Source organism: Trematomus bernacchii, unplaced genomic scaffold (genome assembly GCF_902827165.1).
Source record: "Trematomus bernacchii unplaced genomic scaffold, fTreBer1.1, whole genome shotgun sequence".
NCBI lineage: Eukaryota > Metazoa > Chordata > Actinopteri > Perciformes > Nototheniidae > Trematomus > Trematomus bernacchii.
The window spans coordinates 14,215-27,618 of NW_022988120.1; the positions used below are offsets into that span (position 1 = coordinate 14,215).

At 46.9% G+C, this 13,404-nt stretch overlaps 1 protein-coding gene across 1 annotated transcript; it reads right to left on the bottom strand.

The window, feature by feature from the left end:
- Positions 1-1,495: 1,495 nt before the first annotated feature.
- LOC117475770 (retinal guanylyl cyclase 2-like) lies at positions 1,496-11,855 on the bottom strand. Its single transcript, XM_034122116.1, is given in 24 exon segments — positions 1,496-1,658; positions 1,963-2,048; positions 3,365-3,450; positions 3,523-3,621; positions 4,102-4,276; positions 4,550-4,618; positions 4,694-4,817; positions 4,925-5,088; positions 5,169-5,294; positions 5,296-5,318; positions 5,414-5,557; positions 6,153-6,306; positions 6,421-6,597; positions 7,393-7,476; positions 7,642-7,758; positions 8,788-8,872; positions 8,961-9,036; positions 9,199-9,418; positions 9,681-9,830; positions 10,370-10,525; positions 10,610-10,752; positions 10,839-10,994; positions 11,155-11,385; positions 11,547-11,855. Coding segments are annotated over 24 exon segments (3,177 nt in total). The 5' UTR covers positions 11,788-11,855; the 3' UTR covers positions 1,496-1,567.
- Positions 11,856-13,404: the final 1,549 nt, after the last annotated feature.

Sequence of the window (13,404 nt, forward strand, 5' to 3'; positions counted from 1 at the left end):
ATGTCCCGTTGAAAAGCAATCCGGCTTCTGAGTTCATCTAGCTTATTTTCAATGGATTGAACATTAGCCAGAAGAATACTCGGAAGAGGGGGCCGATTCTCACGTTTTCTTAGTCTGACCAGCAACCCGGCCCGGCATCCTCGCTTTGTCTTCTTCTTGCGTCTCTCAGGTAGAACAGCAACAGGTAGCCATGGTGAATCTCCATTGTCTGTCGGAGGGTTAATATTGTCCACGAAGTTTCGCAATTGGAGAAGTTCCTCTCTGCTATATTGTATGGCAGAGTAGGTGCGGTCGGCTAGCATGTTGCGAACCATGTTAAAAGTAAAACGGCAAAAGTAAAAGAAATATGTACAAAATACGAAAATGGGCAAAGTTGGAGAGGAGCACGAAGACGATGCGGCCATCTTCACCGGCGCATCATGAAATCCTTGCTCGATCTGGTTGGTTGACATACCCTGTGACCGTTAGAGCCAATAGAATCGAAGGAGGATACTCACATAGACACACATTGTAAAGAAAAAATGTTGCCGCTTCGCGTGTGGAAAGCGAAACTAAACTGGAGGAATGTCTCCTTCTGGAGTTTGGAAACTAAAACGCAGTTGTATTGCTTATGGATTATCAGAAATAATTTCAAAGAAGGCACAGACACATAGGATGAACCTATGGATTAACTGCAGCATCGTTTTTTTATCGTTTTAATGCCATTGAAGACCACTTTTGACCAAGGTAAGCCATATTTATATGTTTAGCTTCTTGGCTCCACATGTGATGATGTACGCTTTCGTTGATAGCGTCGCGAATGTTTATCACTGAGTGTTGAGGTGGGCACCGTTAGATTCAGTGTCTCCAGGACACCAAAAAATAGTGTTTGGTTGTGCATCTAGGATAAGTAATAAGGGAGTTCTGAGTGAGTTTATGTGCCTTTGTCGGTCCCGTTTTTTCGATCGAGGCTAATTCAGAGGCTGAGTGCTAGCATTGTGGGGTTTTTTTTGAAAAAAAAAATTAAAAAGATCAGTTAGCTGAGTTTCTTCCCGTTACATGGATATAACACATTCATAGTTTTATTCAATATTAAGATTCCTTAGACGTTGTTTCCTGCAAATGACGCGTTTATCCGCCCGGTACCGGGGGGAAGGCGTGAAACAGGTTAATGAAAATATATAATCAAATACATTTAGGACATTTTGGGAATGAAGACACAACCAAATACAAATAAAATATAGTACTTAAACACTGTGAGAACTTTATTAACAGGCAGTCATTTCCCTTATTATCATTATTATTATTATTATTATTATTATTATTACTATTACTATTATTACATTGTTTTAGCTTTTTTAATGTTAATATAAATATTACTCACTACTGTGTAATCTGTTACAGACCCATGTGAGGCACAGGAACAGACGTGTGTGTGTGTGTGTGTGTGTGTGTGTGTGTGTGTGTGTGTGTGTGTGTGTGTGTGTGTGTGTGTGTGTGTGTGTGTGTGTGTGTGTGTGTGTGTGTGTGTGTGTGTGTGTGTGTGTGTTGATGCGCCAGGCAGACAGGCGGGTCTCAGCTTGTGTGTTTATTTCTTCGCTGCCTTCTTCTGTCGGTCCAGAAACTTTTGTCGTCTGTCAGGAGGAATCTCATCCAAACTAATCCCATGGTTACTGGCTCTGAGAGATAGATAGGTGAGAGACAGACATGTAGACAGACAGACAGGTGAGAGACAGGCAGGATCTAACCACATCAGAGGTCATGGGACTCACAGAGATCACCTCCAAGACGTTTTGGGGGTGTGTGTGTTGGTAGGTGTGTGTGTGTGTGTGTGTGTGTGTGTGTGTGTGTGTGTGTGTGTGTGTGTGTGTGTGTGTGTGTGTGTGTGTGTGTGTGTGTGTGTGTGTGTGTGTGTGTGTGTGTGTGTGTGTGTGTGTGTGTGTGTGTGTGTGTGTGTGTGTGTGTGTGTGTGTGTGTTCTTACCCTCCAATGAGGTCTGGAGGAACAGGAAGTGGTTTATCGAAACCATCTCGACCCATCAGCCAGTACGTGTCCACCGTGCCCTTCACCTGCACAAACACACATTTGGTCTGAGAGTAAAAACCCTGACATGTGGAATCAGCTTCCAGTTTGTGTTCCGGCGGCAGACAGCCTAGCCGCTTTTAAGGGTACGCTTAAGACCTTCCTTTTTGATAAAGCTTATAGTTGATAAAATAATCTAATAAGTGCATGCACTGCTTTCATGGGCGTAGACACGTTAGTTTAGCTGCTATAGGCTTAGACTGTCGGGGGACACCTCACTTCTTCCTTCTGTCTGTACCTGTGTACTCTCATGTTCCCAATAACACAGCTTCCCCCACATTTCTTTTTGGTGTCTATCTACACCGGGATCCTGAGTCGAGGCTGATCCTGTCTCTGCGGTCCTGCCTGACTCTCATCATACTACTTCCCTGATGGCTCCCACAGGATTGTTGACATCCTCGTGGATTCATCTTCTTATTATAGACTCATGCATTTCCAAACATTTGGTCTACCTACGCTGTGAAATGTATTATCTCTTTGATTTACACACGGCATCTATTGCACGTCTGTCCGTCCTGGGAGAGGGATCCCTCCTCTGTTGCTCTCCCTGAGGTTTCTCCATGTTCCCTTTAAACTGTGGGGTTTTTCCTTGTACGAGTCAGCATTATGAGTCCTGACATGAGTCAGCATTATGAGACCTAAACCCTGACATGAGTCAGCATTATGAGTACTGACATGAGTCAGCATTATGAGTACTGACATGAGTCAGCATTATGAGTACTGACATGAGTCAGCATTATGAGACCTAAACCCTGACATGAGTCAGCATTATGAGACCTAAACCCTGACATGAGTCAGCATTATGAGACCTAAACCCTGACATGAGTCAGCATTATGAGTCCTAAACCCTGACATGAGTCAGCATTATGAGACCTACACCCTGACATGAGTCAGCATTATGAGTCCTGACATGAGTCAGCATTTTGAGACCTACACCCTGACATGAGTCAGCATTACGAGACCTACACCCTGACATGAGTTAGCATTATGAGACCTAAACCCTGACATGAGTCAGCATTATGAGTCCTGAACCCTGACATGAGTCAGCATTATGAGACCTACACCCTGACATGAGTCAGCATTATAAGACCTACACCCTGACATGAGTCAGCATTATAAGACCTACACCCTGACATGAGTCAGCATTATGAGTCCTAAACCCTGACATGCATCAGCATTATGAGACCTAAACCCTGACATGAGTCAGCATTATGAGTCCTGAACCCTGACATGAGTCAGCACAATGAGTGCCATCACAGACATCACTGCAGGTGATTGATGAGGTGCTGCAGGTTGGGGATACCTGAGCCTTCCTGGTGTCGATGTGGTATCCCACTTTGAGGCTGGTCAGGACCTTCACTGTGCTCAGACTGATGTGGATCCTGTAGGCTGGACACCAAACACTGCATGTTAGAGGAACATCTCTTTAAAGAATCACTGATGGTTCTGTTCTGTACGTACGCAGTCCAGACGACTCCATTATTGAAGCTGTGGTCACGGTGTCTCCAAACAGACAGTACCTGGGCATCGTCAGGCCGACCACACCTGCCACAAGCGCACCTGAGGAGAGGGTCACCATCAAACACTGAGGAGAGGGTCACCATCAAACACTGAGGAGGGGGTCACCATCAAACACTGAGGAGGGGGTCACCATCAAACACTGAGGAGGGGGTCACCATCAAACACTGAGGAGGGGGTCACCATCAAACACTGAGGAGGGGGTCACGATCAAACACTGAAGAGGGGGTCACCATCAAACACTGAGGAGAGGGTCACCATCAAACACTGAGGAGGGGGTCACCATCAAACACTGAGGAGGGGGTCACCATCAAACACTGAGGAGGGGGTCACCATCAAACACTAAGGTGTGTGTGTGTGTGTGTGTGTGTGTGTGTGTGGTGTGTGTGTGTGTGGTGTGTGTGTGTGGTGTGTGTGTGTGTGTGTGTGTGTGTGTGTGGTGTGTGTGTGTGTGTGGTGTGTGTGTGTGTGTGTGTGTGTGTGTGTGTGTGTGTGTGTGTGTGTGTGTGTGTGTGTACCTACCTGAGTGCAGTCCAATGCGGATCTTGACCTTGATCTCCGGCATGTGTTTGATCTTGAACGCTCCCATGCAGTGCAGGATGTCCAGAGACATGTTGGCCACCTCGCCTGCGTGTAGATTCCCGTTCCTGTTGGGGACGCCTGACGCCACCATGTAGGCGTCTCCGATGGTCTCTACCTGCGAGGACACATGGACTACAGGTCTCAGGAGTGTGTGTACTGATGTACGGCAGGATCAGACCAGTGTGCTTTATTGAGAGCTAGCATTAGCTCCACATTGACCTGTAGCTCCTGAAGGTTTAACAACGTTCAAATGAATCTGAAGAGCCGCACTTATTCACGCGCCTCCACTTTTTGTTAACTCGTTAAGGTTTCCAGATTCATTGCGAGTGTTAACTGTAAACTGTAAGAGCTGGCAATAAAATATGTATTAATTTAAACTGTTTCATACCTTGTACACATCGTGCAAGCCAATGATGGCATCAAACATCGTGTAGAGGTCATTGAGCAGGTCCACCACCTACACACACACACAGTGTTAGTTTTACTGACACACACACACACACACATCCACACACGCACACACACTCAGTACCTCGATGGGTTCACTGAGAGCGGAGATGGTAGTAAACCCCACGATGTCGCTGAAGTACAGCGTGCAGTCAGAGTAATGCTCGGGCTGCACCGGCTTCCCCTTCTTCAGAGATTGAGCCACGGACCTGTGACACGTTTACCAAGAGTCAGATCTTTATAATATGAATAACATTAATATGAGTTCAACTGTGGCTCTCCACTGGAGGAGCATCATGGGAGTTGTAGTGCTCACTTTGGCAGCAGCTGTCCAATCAGCTTGTCTGTCTTGCTGCGCTCCACCTCCAGCTCATCGGTGCGCTCCCTGATCAGATCCTCCAGGTTGGAGCTGTACTGCTCCAGCATCCGCAGCATGGAGTCGATGATGTTCGCACGCTTCCCCTTGTTGATGCCCCGGAACTACAGAAAACACCTGATAAGAGACCGCTTCCTGTTTACAAAGCGTCCGGAACACGCCACAGCACACCTCAGAGCCTCACCTGTTTGAAGATCTCGTCAAAGGTGGGCCTCTTGCCCGGCTCTTCGCTCCAGCACTCGTTCATCAGACTGAGACACTCGCTCGGAGCCTCGTCCATCGACACCTGGGGCCGGCAGAGGGGGGGGGGGCTGCCTCAGACGCTGCAGGATCTCTGAGAGACAGACAGGTGGAGAAAAACACAGGCGCTCAGACAGGTAGAGGGAGGCTGCAGGCCCTCTGAGAGACAGACAGGTGTGATAGTCTCACCCTCAGGAGGCATGTCCATCATGGCGTACGGCGGCGAGCGTGAGATCACTTCCTGTATGATGATAGAGAAACTGAAAACGTCTCCAGAGAAAGAACCGCCTCGAACCGGATTCCTCAGGAGCTCAGGGGCCGTCCACAGCAGCTCTGAGAGACAGACAGGTAGAGACAGACAGGTGAGACAGACAGGAGACACACACAGGTGAGACACACAGGTGAGACAGACAGGTGAGACAGACAGGTGAGATGCAGACAGGTAGAGACAGACAGGTGAGACAGACAGGTGAGATGCAGACAGGTAGAGACAGACAGGAGACACACACAGGTGAGGCAGACCGTTGAGACGGACAGGTAGAGACAGACAGGAGACACACACAGGTGAGACACACAGGTGAGACAGACAGGTGAGACAGACAGGTGAGATGCAGACAGGTAGAGACAGACAGGTGAGACAGACAGGTGAGATGCAGACAGGTGAGACAGACAGGTAGAGACAGACAGGTGAGACAGACAGGAGACACACACAGGTGAGACACACAGGTGAGACAGACAGGTGAGACAGACAGGTGAGATGCAGACAGGTAGAGACAGACAGGTGAGACAGACAGGTGAGATGCAGACAGGTAGAGACAGACAGGTGAGACAGACAGGAGACACACACAGGTGAGGCAGACCGTTGAGACGGACAGGTAGAGACAGACAGGTTAGCAGTAATACTCAGTCAGGGTTAGCACTAACACACCTTGCGGGTCTTCTTGAAGGCTGAGGCCCTGAGAGTGAAGGATCATGGGAAGTCCGTAGTCTGTGATTTTCAGGACGAATCGTCCGTCCACTAAACAGTTAGTGGACTTCAGACGGCCGTGACTCAAACCTCGAAGATGAAGGTACTTCATCCCCTGTAACAGGAAAGTTTGTTTATTAAAACTCCAGCAGTAATATCTTACCTTTACTCTGAAAGGGAGAGCAAGTTCCTGTGTGATGGACGAGGATAATATTATCATCATTAGAACCTTAATCAGGTCCATGAGCAGCGAGGACTTGAACATCCAGTCCAGCCTGATGTCTCCGTCAGCCAGCAGGTCGGACAGGCTGCCCCGGGGACAGTGCTCCACCACCAGGGAGAAGAGCCCCACATCCACGAACAGACCCACATACAGGTTTATGTTCTCATGCCGCATCTCCCGCAGCTTGAGGGAGTACCAATACACACACACCGTCAGACTGTCAACATATACACCCTCAAAATCATAATATATATACTGTCAGAACATAAACATATATATATATACACCGTCACAATCATAATGTGTATACTGTCAGAACATAAACATATATATATACACACCGTCACAATCATAATGTGTATACTGTCAGAACATAAACATATATATATATACACCGTCACAATCATAATGTGTATACTGTCAGAACATAAACATATATATATATACACCGTCACAATCATAATGTATATACTGTCAGAACATAAACATATATATATATACACACCGTCACAATCATAATGTGTATACAGTCAGAACATAAACATATATATATACACACCGTCACAATCATAATGTGTATACTGTCAGAACATAAACATATATATATATACACACCGTCAAAATCATAATGTGTATACTGTCAGAACATAAACATATATATATATACACTGTCAGAATCATAATGTATTGACAAGGTAGTTCATGTAGTTACAGTGTAGTTTATGTATTAACAGTGTAGTTTATGTATTGACAGTGTAGTTTATGTATTTACAGTGTAGTTTATGTATTGACAGTGTAGTTTATGTATTGACAGTGTAGTTTATGTATTTACAGTGTAGTTTATGTATTGACAGTGTAGTTTATGTATTGACAGTGTAGTTCATGTATTTACAGTGTAGTTTATGTATTGACAGTGTAGTTCATGTATTTACATTAAAGTTGATACAGTGTAGTTACTGTTTTCTCTGAGCGTCGTACCTGACTGAACAGATTCTCTGTGCTTTTATTGACGGATGTCAATGTATGTCCAACAGGAATCTTTTTCAGCCAAACAAAGTCACCCTGGTAACAAGGCACAGAGTTAAAACCAGCTTAACCAATCAGAGCACAGATAGATAGAGTGATACAGACAGACAGAGAGAGTGAGACAGACAGACAGGCAGACAGACAGACAGACAGAAAGACAGACAGACAGAAAGACAGACGGGTAGAGGGGTGCAGGTGTACCTCCAGAATTCCAATGTTAGAGTTTTCAGGTGAGGACAGGATGTAACTCCGTGCAATCGAGCGGAGCGGAGTTTTGAAATCCAGGAGACTCCGCATGATCGACTCGTCATTCATTTTCTACACAAATAAAATCAGCGACTTAATCAACAATGTGAAAAAAACACCTCATTAACTTTATTTACAACGTCAACTACTATATTAATAGCCAGCTGTCTGTGGTACCTGGTACTGTCTGTGGTACCTGGTTCTGTCTGTGGTACCTGGTTCTGTCTGTGGTACCTGGTACTGTTTGTGGTACCTGGTACTGTCTGTGGTACCTGGTACTGTCTCTTGTATCTGGTACAGTCTGTAGTACCTGGTACTGTCTCTTGTACCTGGTACTCTCTGTGGTACCTGGTACTGTCTCTTGTATCTGGTACGGTCTCTTGTATCTGGTACTGTCTGTTGTACCTGGTACTGTCTCTTGTATCTGGTATTGTCTGTGGTACCTGGTACTGTCTCTTGTATATGGTACTGTCTGTGGTACCTGGTACTGTCTCTTGTACCTGGTACTGTCTGTGGTACCTGGTACTGTCTCTTGTATCTGGTACTGTCTCTTGTATCTGGTACTGTCTCTTGTATCTGGTACTGTCTCTTGTACCTGGTACTGTCTCTTGTACCTGGTACTGTCTGTGGTACCTGGTACTGTCTCTTGTACCTGGTACTGTCTGTGGTACCTGGTAGTGTCTCTTGTACCTGGTACTGTCTGTGGTACCTGGTACTGTCTGTGGTACCTGGTACTGTCTCTGGTACCTGGTACTGTTTATGGTACCTGGTACTGTCTCTTGTATCTGGTACTGTCTGTGGTACCTGGTACTGTCTCTTGTACCTGGTACTGTTTGTGGTACCTGGTACTGTCTCTTGTATCTGGTACTGTCTGTGGTACCTGGTACTGTCTCTTGTACCTGGTACTGTTTGTGGTACCTGGTACTGTCTCTTGTATCTGGTACTGTCTGTGGTACCTGGTACTGTCTCTTGTATCTGGTACTGTCTGTGGTACATGGTACTGTCTCTTGTACCTGGTACTGTTTGTGGTACCTGGTACTGTCTCTTGTACCTGGTACTGTTTGTGGTACCGGGCCCCTGTAGAAGGAATGGGTTTCTAACCTTTCTGCTGACTTGAGTGTCGATGAAGACGATGTCGTCCAGAGTCAGGATGAGTTTGGTGATGCTTGCTTTTCTTTTGTACTTCCTGCACACACACATATTATTATTATTATGTGTGTGCGTGTGTGCGTGTGTGTGTGTGTGTGTGTGTGTGTGTGTGTGTGTGTGCTCACTTTATCCAGTAGATAAAAGCTCCAATCAAAGCGCAGAGCAGCAGGAAGGCAAAGAACATGGACACCGTTTCCAGACCTGCAGATGAAACTGGATTAATTAAACTCCACCAGTTGATCTGGACGGACCACAAACACTCCAGGGACATGTCCACTTCGGAACCGATTCACAGAGAAGGAGCCTCATTTTTACTTATCAGAGAAAAGTTCCCCCCTCCTCCCTGCAGTTCAGTGAACTCACCCCCACTGCAGGCCTCCTCTGGACTGAACCAACAGAAGCTGGCGGAGGGGGGTTTTCCTCCAGGGAAGATGAAGGTGTGACTCAGAGGTTTCAGGCTTCCGACCGGCCCGTGTATGTGTGTCGGAGCGAGAGTGTGTGTCGGCACAAATCTGTCTCCATCGCTGTCCAACACCACGTACTTGGCCTGCATGCCCCGCCCCTCTTTACCTCCGTACACCACCTGAGAGATGAAGACGGAGGGTAATCATGACACTGAAATACTTCAAGAGCAGCCGGTGGGAAACTGTAAGACACCCGCATAAAGCAAGATGAAGTAACCCGGATTACTACAATTAAGTCTTCAGTCTGAACAATTCCTTCAATTTGAGACTTTAGTTACTATTTCCCATAACATCAATTTACGACAATGAAATTGTAATTAGTGAAATATATATTTATTTAGAATAAATTATAACATTTTATTTGATGTTTAATGGATAGACCTGATTGAAGCCCTGGAAATCAAAGCCTCCATCTGATTGGATGAGCTGGTTGCCTGTCACCCAATGCCCACCCCCTGCCTGACGACGCTCCTCCACCGCCTTAGCAACGAAGTACACCATGTTAAAGATGGTGCCGAAGATTGGAGACACCTGCAGACACACATGGCAGAGTTAACACACACATTAATATTCATATATGTGTGTGTGGATTTGGTGATGTGGAGTGTGTGTACAGTGTGTGTGTGTGTGGATGTGGTGATGTGGAGTGTGTGTACAGTATGTGTAGTGATGTAACCTCGGTTGCAGATACAGCAGTCCAGATCTCACGGTTGATCTGCGCCTGTCTGAAAGCTTCGTAGTGGTGTGAACAGTGTGTGTGTGTGTGTGTGTGTGTGTGTGTGTGTGTGTGTGTGTGTGTGCTATTCCCAATGTGCTATTTTCTGCATCTATAGCGCTTTCTGAACATCAAAGTCAAAGAATATGTGTGTGTGTGTGTGTGTGTTCAGTGTTAATGAGAGGGAGTAAAACTAGCCTAGTCCATGAGGTTGAGAGTGTGTGTGTGTGTGTGTGTGTGTGTGTGTGTGTGTGTGTGTGTGTGTGTGTGTGTGTGTGTGTGTGTGTGTGTGTGTGTGTGTGTGTGTGTGTGTGTGTGTGTGTGTGTGTGTGTGTGTGTGTGTGTGTGTTGTAACCTCGGTGGCAGATACAGCTGTCCGGATCTCACGGTTGATCTGCGCCTGTCTGAAGGCTTCGTAGAAGCTCTGGTCGGACGCCATGGTAACGGTGAGGACTGAGCTGTAAGCGTGGCGGAGCTTCGTGCTATTGGTCAGCTGAGGAAATGCTATGTCCTGATTGGACGAGGATAGAGAGATTTACCTGCACATGAACTTCTTCTAGGTATTTAAATGTATAAATATACAGTGATGTGTTACCTGGTACGGCATGGCGTACAGCAGCGCGTCGTATGGGATGAACACGTAACCGTCGGCAACCATCCCCATATCCAGAGCCGTCAGCAGGAGCTCCCGCTGATCCTCTCCACCAATCAGAACAGAGCTCATGCACATGATGACCACTGGAAATAAAACGTTCAAATAATTACATGACATAATGTAACATTAAACCTCCAGTAAATTACAGCTCTGTGTTTTCAGTGCTGACCTTTGACCTTGTCCGCCACTCTGATCGCTCGCAGAGCCTCCTGAGCGCCGCCGTTTTTATTGGTTTCCATGGTAACTACCGGACCAATGGGCAGCCCTAGTGCTCGGAGCGCCGAGGCCACTTCCTGTCCGGTGCTCTCCCAAAGGTCTGTTGGAGCTGATGACCAAACAGGAAGAGGTAGTGTTTACATAGTGCTAGACCACGCCTCCAAAGTGTCATCATGACAGACCACGCCCCAATCGTGTCGTCATGACAGACCACGCCCCCACGGTGACATCATGACAGACCACGCCCCCAAGTGACAACACAGACTCACCTGAGATGACGCCCACGTGCGCCCAGCGGAAGAACCGGAGCACGCTGAAGAGCACCCTGCTGGGCTGTGGGAGGGGCGGCAGGTTGGGCCAATCAGCACCCAGACAGCCTGGAGAGGCAAGCCCCGCCTCCCAGTGCTGAGCCAATAAAGAGGCAGCATGGCAGAGGGCGGGGCTAAAGGGGCCGATGTAAGCGTGTCCATAACCCTCCATGTCCCCGAGTTCTGTCAGTGCTGGAAAAAACAAGAGGAAAAGAGTTCATCAGGAAACTGAGAATACATTTGAGAAATTATTAAAAACAGAACGACTGACACAGACAGGCTCTGATTGGTGGATAACTCAGACAGGCTCTGATTGGTGGATAACTCAGACAGGCTCTGAATGGTGACCGAACCTTTGGAGGCGGAGCAGTCCTCGTCCAATAGCTTCACGTCGTACCAGTAGCCTCTGCTCAGCCCGGTGTCACTCCGTAACCGTGACAACGCCAGGTTGGCAGCTGCAGTCGGCATAGCGCGGGAGAAAAGGGGGTCACATGACCATGGTCCAATCAGAGCCAGCTTAAAGGTCGCCATCCACACCTCTGTGGAGCATAGCAACCATAGACATGATCCTAGCAACCACCGGGGACGCTGCATCCTGGTTCCTGTGGAGACGAAACAAATATTATTAACAGGACCTCTAATCCTGACGCATTGTGATGACATCCCTTCCTGGAACTCTAACAGAATTATCCGAGAGAGAACAGACTGTCAGCTAGGACCCTGAACGCACCACCTTTAAACCTGACTCACTGTGATGACATCACTTCCTGGAACTCTAACATAATTATCCGAGAGACAACAGAGGGTGTTTCTCAATCGCGAGTAAAGCTGCTTCAGAGCCACTATTTCAAGCATACTACGTCATCGAGTGCCTCTGAAGTACTGTTCCAATCTCCAGCATACTTGGAAATCTACCGAGCCCGGCGTACTCCGTTTGGAGAAATATCGAGGCTGCACATGAGTAGACTCCGCGGTCTTAAAATCCCCACAATGCTTTGCGCACGGACCAATTTCCCCTAATCTGTGGCGGAAGATGTAAGAGGCGGGGCCTCTCATATGACGCACACCTGCACACTTGCTAGCCTGTTCCACTCTTTGTTTTCTGAATGCCAGGAAGTATTCTTGACTCGCTTCTGAAGCAAGATGCTCGGCAGACATGTGCTACCAAGCAAGCGTACTCGCAATTGAGAAACACCCAGACTGTCAGCTAGGACCCTGAACGCACCACCTTTAAACCTGACTCACTGTGATGACATCACTTCCTGGGACTCTAACAGAATTATCAGAGAGAGAACTGAGGCCGTTTCTCAATGTCGAGTAAAGCTGATCCAGAGCCACTATTTCAAGCATACTACGTCATCGAGTGGCGCCGAATCACTGTTTAAATGCCCAGCATACATGTGCTACCAAGCAAGCCTCCTCGACATTGAGAAATGGCCAAACTGTCAGCCAGGACCCTGAACGCACCACCTTTAAACCTGACTCACTGTGATGACATCCCTTCCTGGAACTCTAACAGAATTATCCGAGAGAGAACAAACTGTCAGCCAGGACCCTGAACGCACCACCTTTAAACCTGACTCACTGTGATGACATCCCTTCCTGGAACTCTAACAGAATTATCCGAGAGAGAACAAACTGTCAGCCAGGACCCTGAACGCACCACCTTTAAACCTGACTCACTGTGATGACATCACTTCCTGGAACTCTAACAGAATTATCCGAGAGAGTGACAAACGATGTTTGTGTCGGTGTCTCAACCCAACTGACTGCTGTGACCTCCGACCTTGCAACCCTCACATGTTAATGCTGACTGCCACTAACTAAGTATAGAAACATGCTAACGCTCTTTACATTAGCGAGGATATGAGGGTCAATATTACATGGTCACCAATGTTTATGTTTATGTTTATGTTTATTAAGGATCCCCATTAGCTTTTGCTCTTGACAAAAGCTACTCTTCCTGGGGTCCGACACTTAAAACAATACAACAATAATACAACAATAATACAAAAACATTCAAGACATAACTCCTGACATCATTAACAACATTAACAACATCACCAATATCATCAACAATCTCCAACATCATCAACAATCTCATCCACTTTCAACTTCAATCTCAGCCAAGGGTGAGTGCACAAGACACCCACTGGCACAAAGCATGAGATCAGATTAAACGAGGGTTCACAGGTCACAGGGAACATGGTC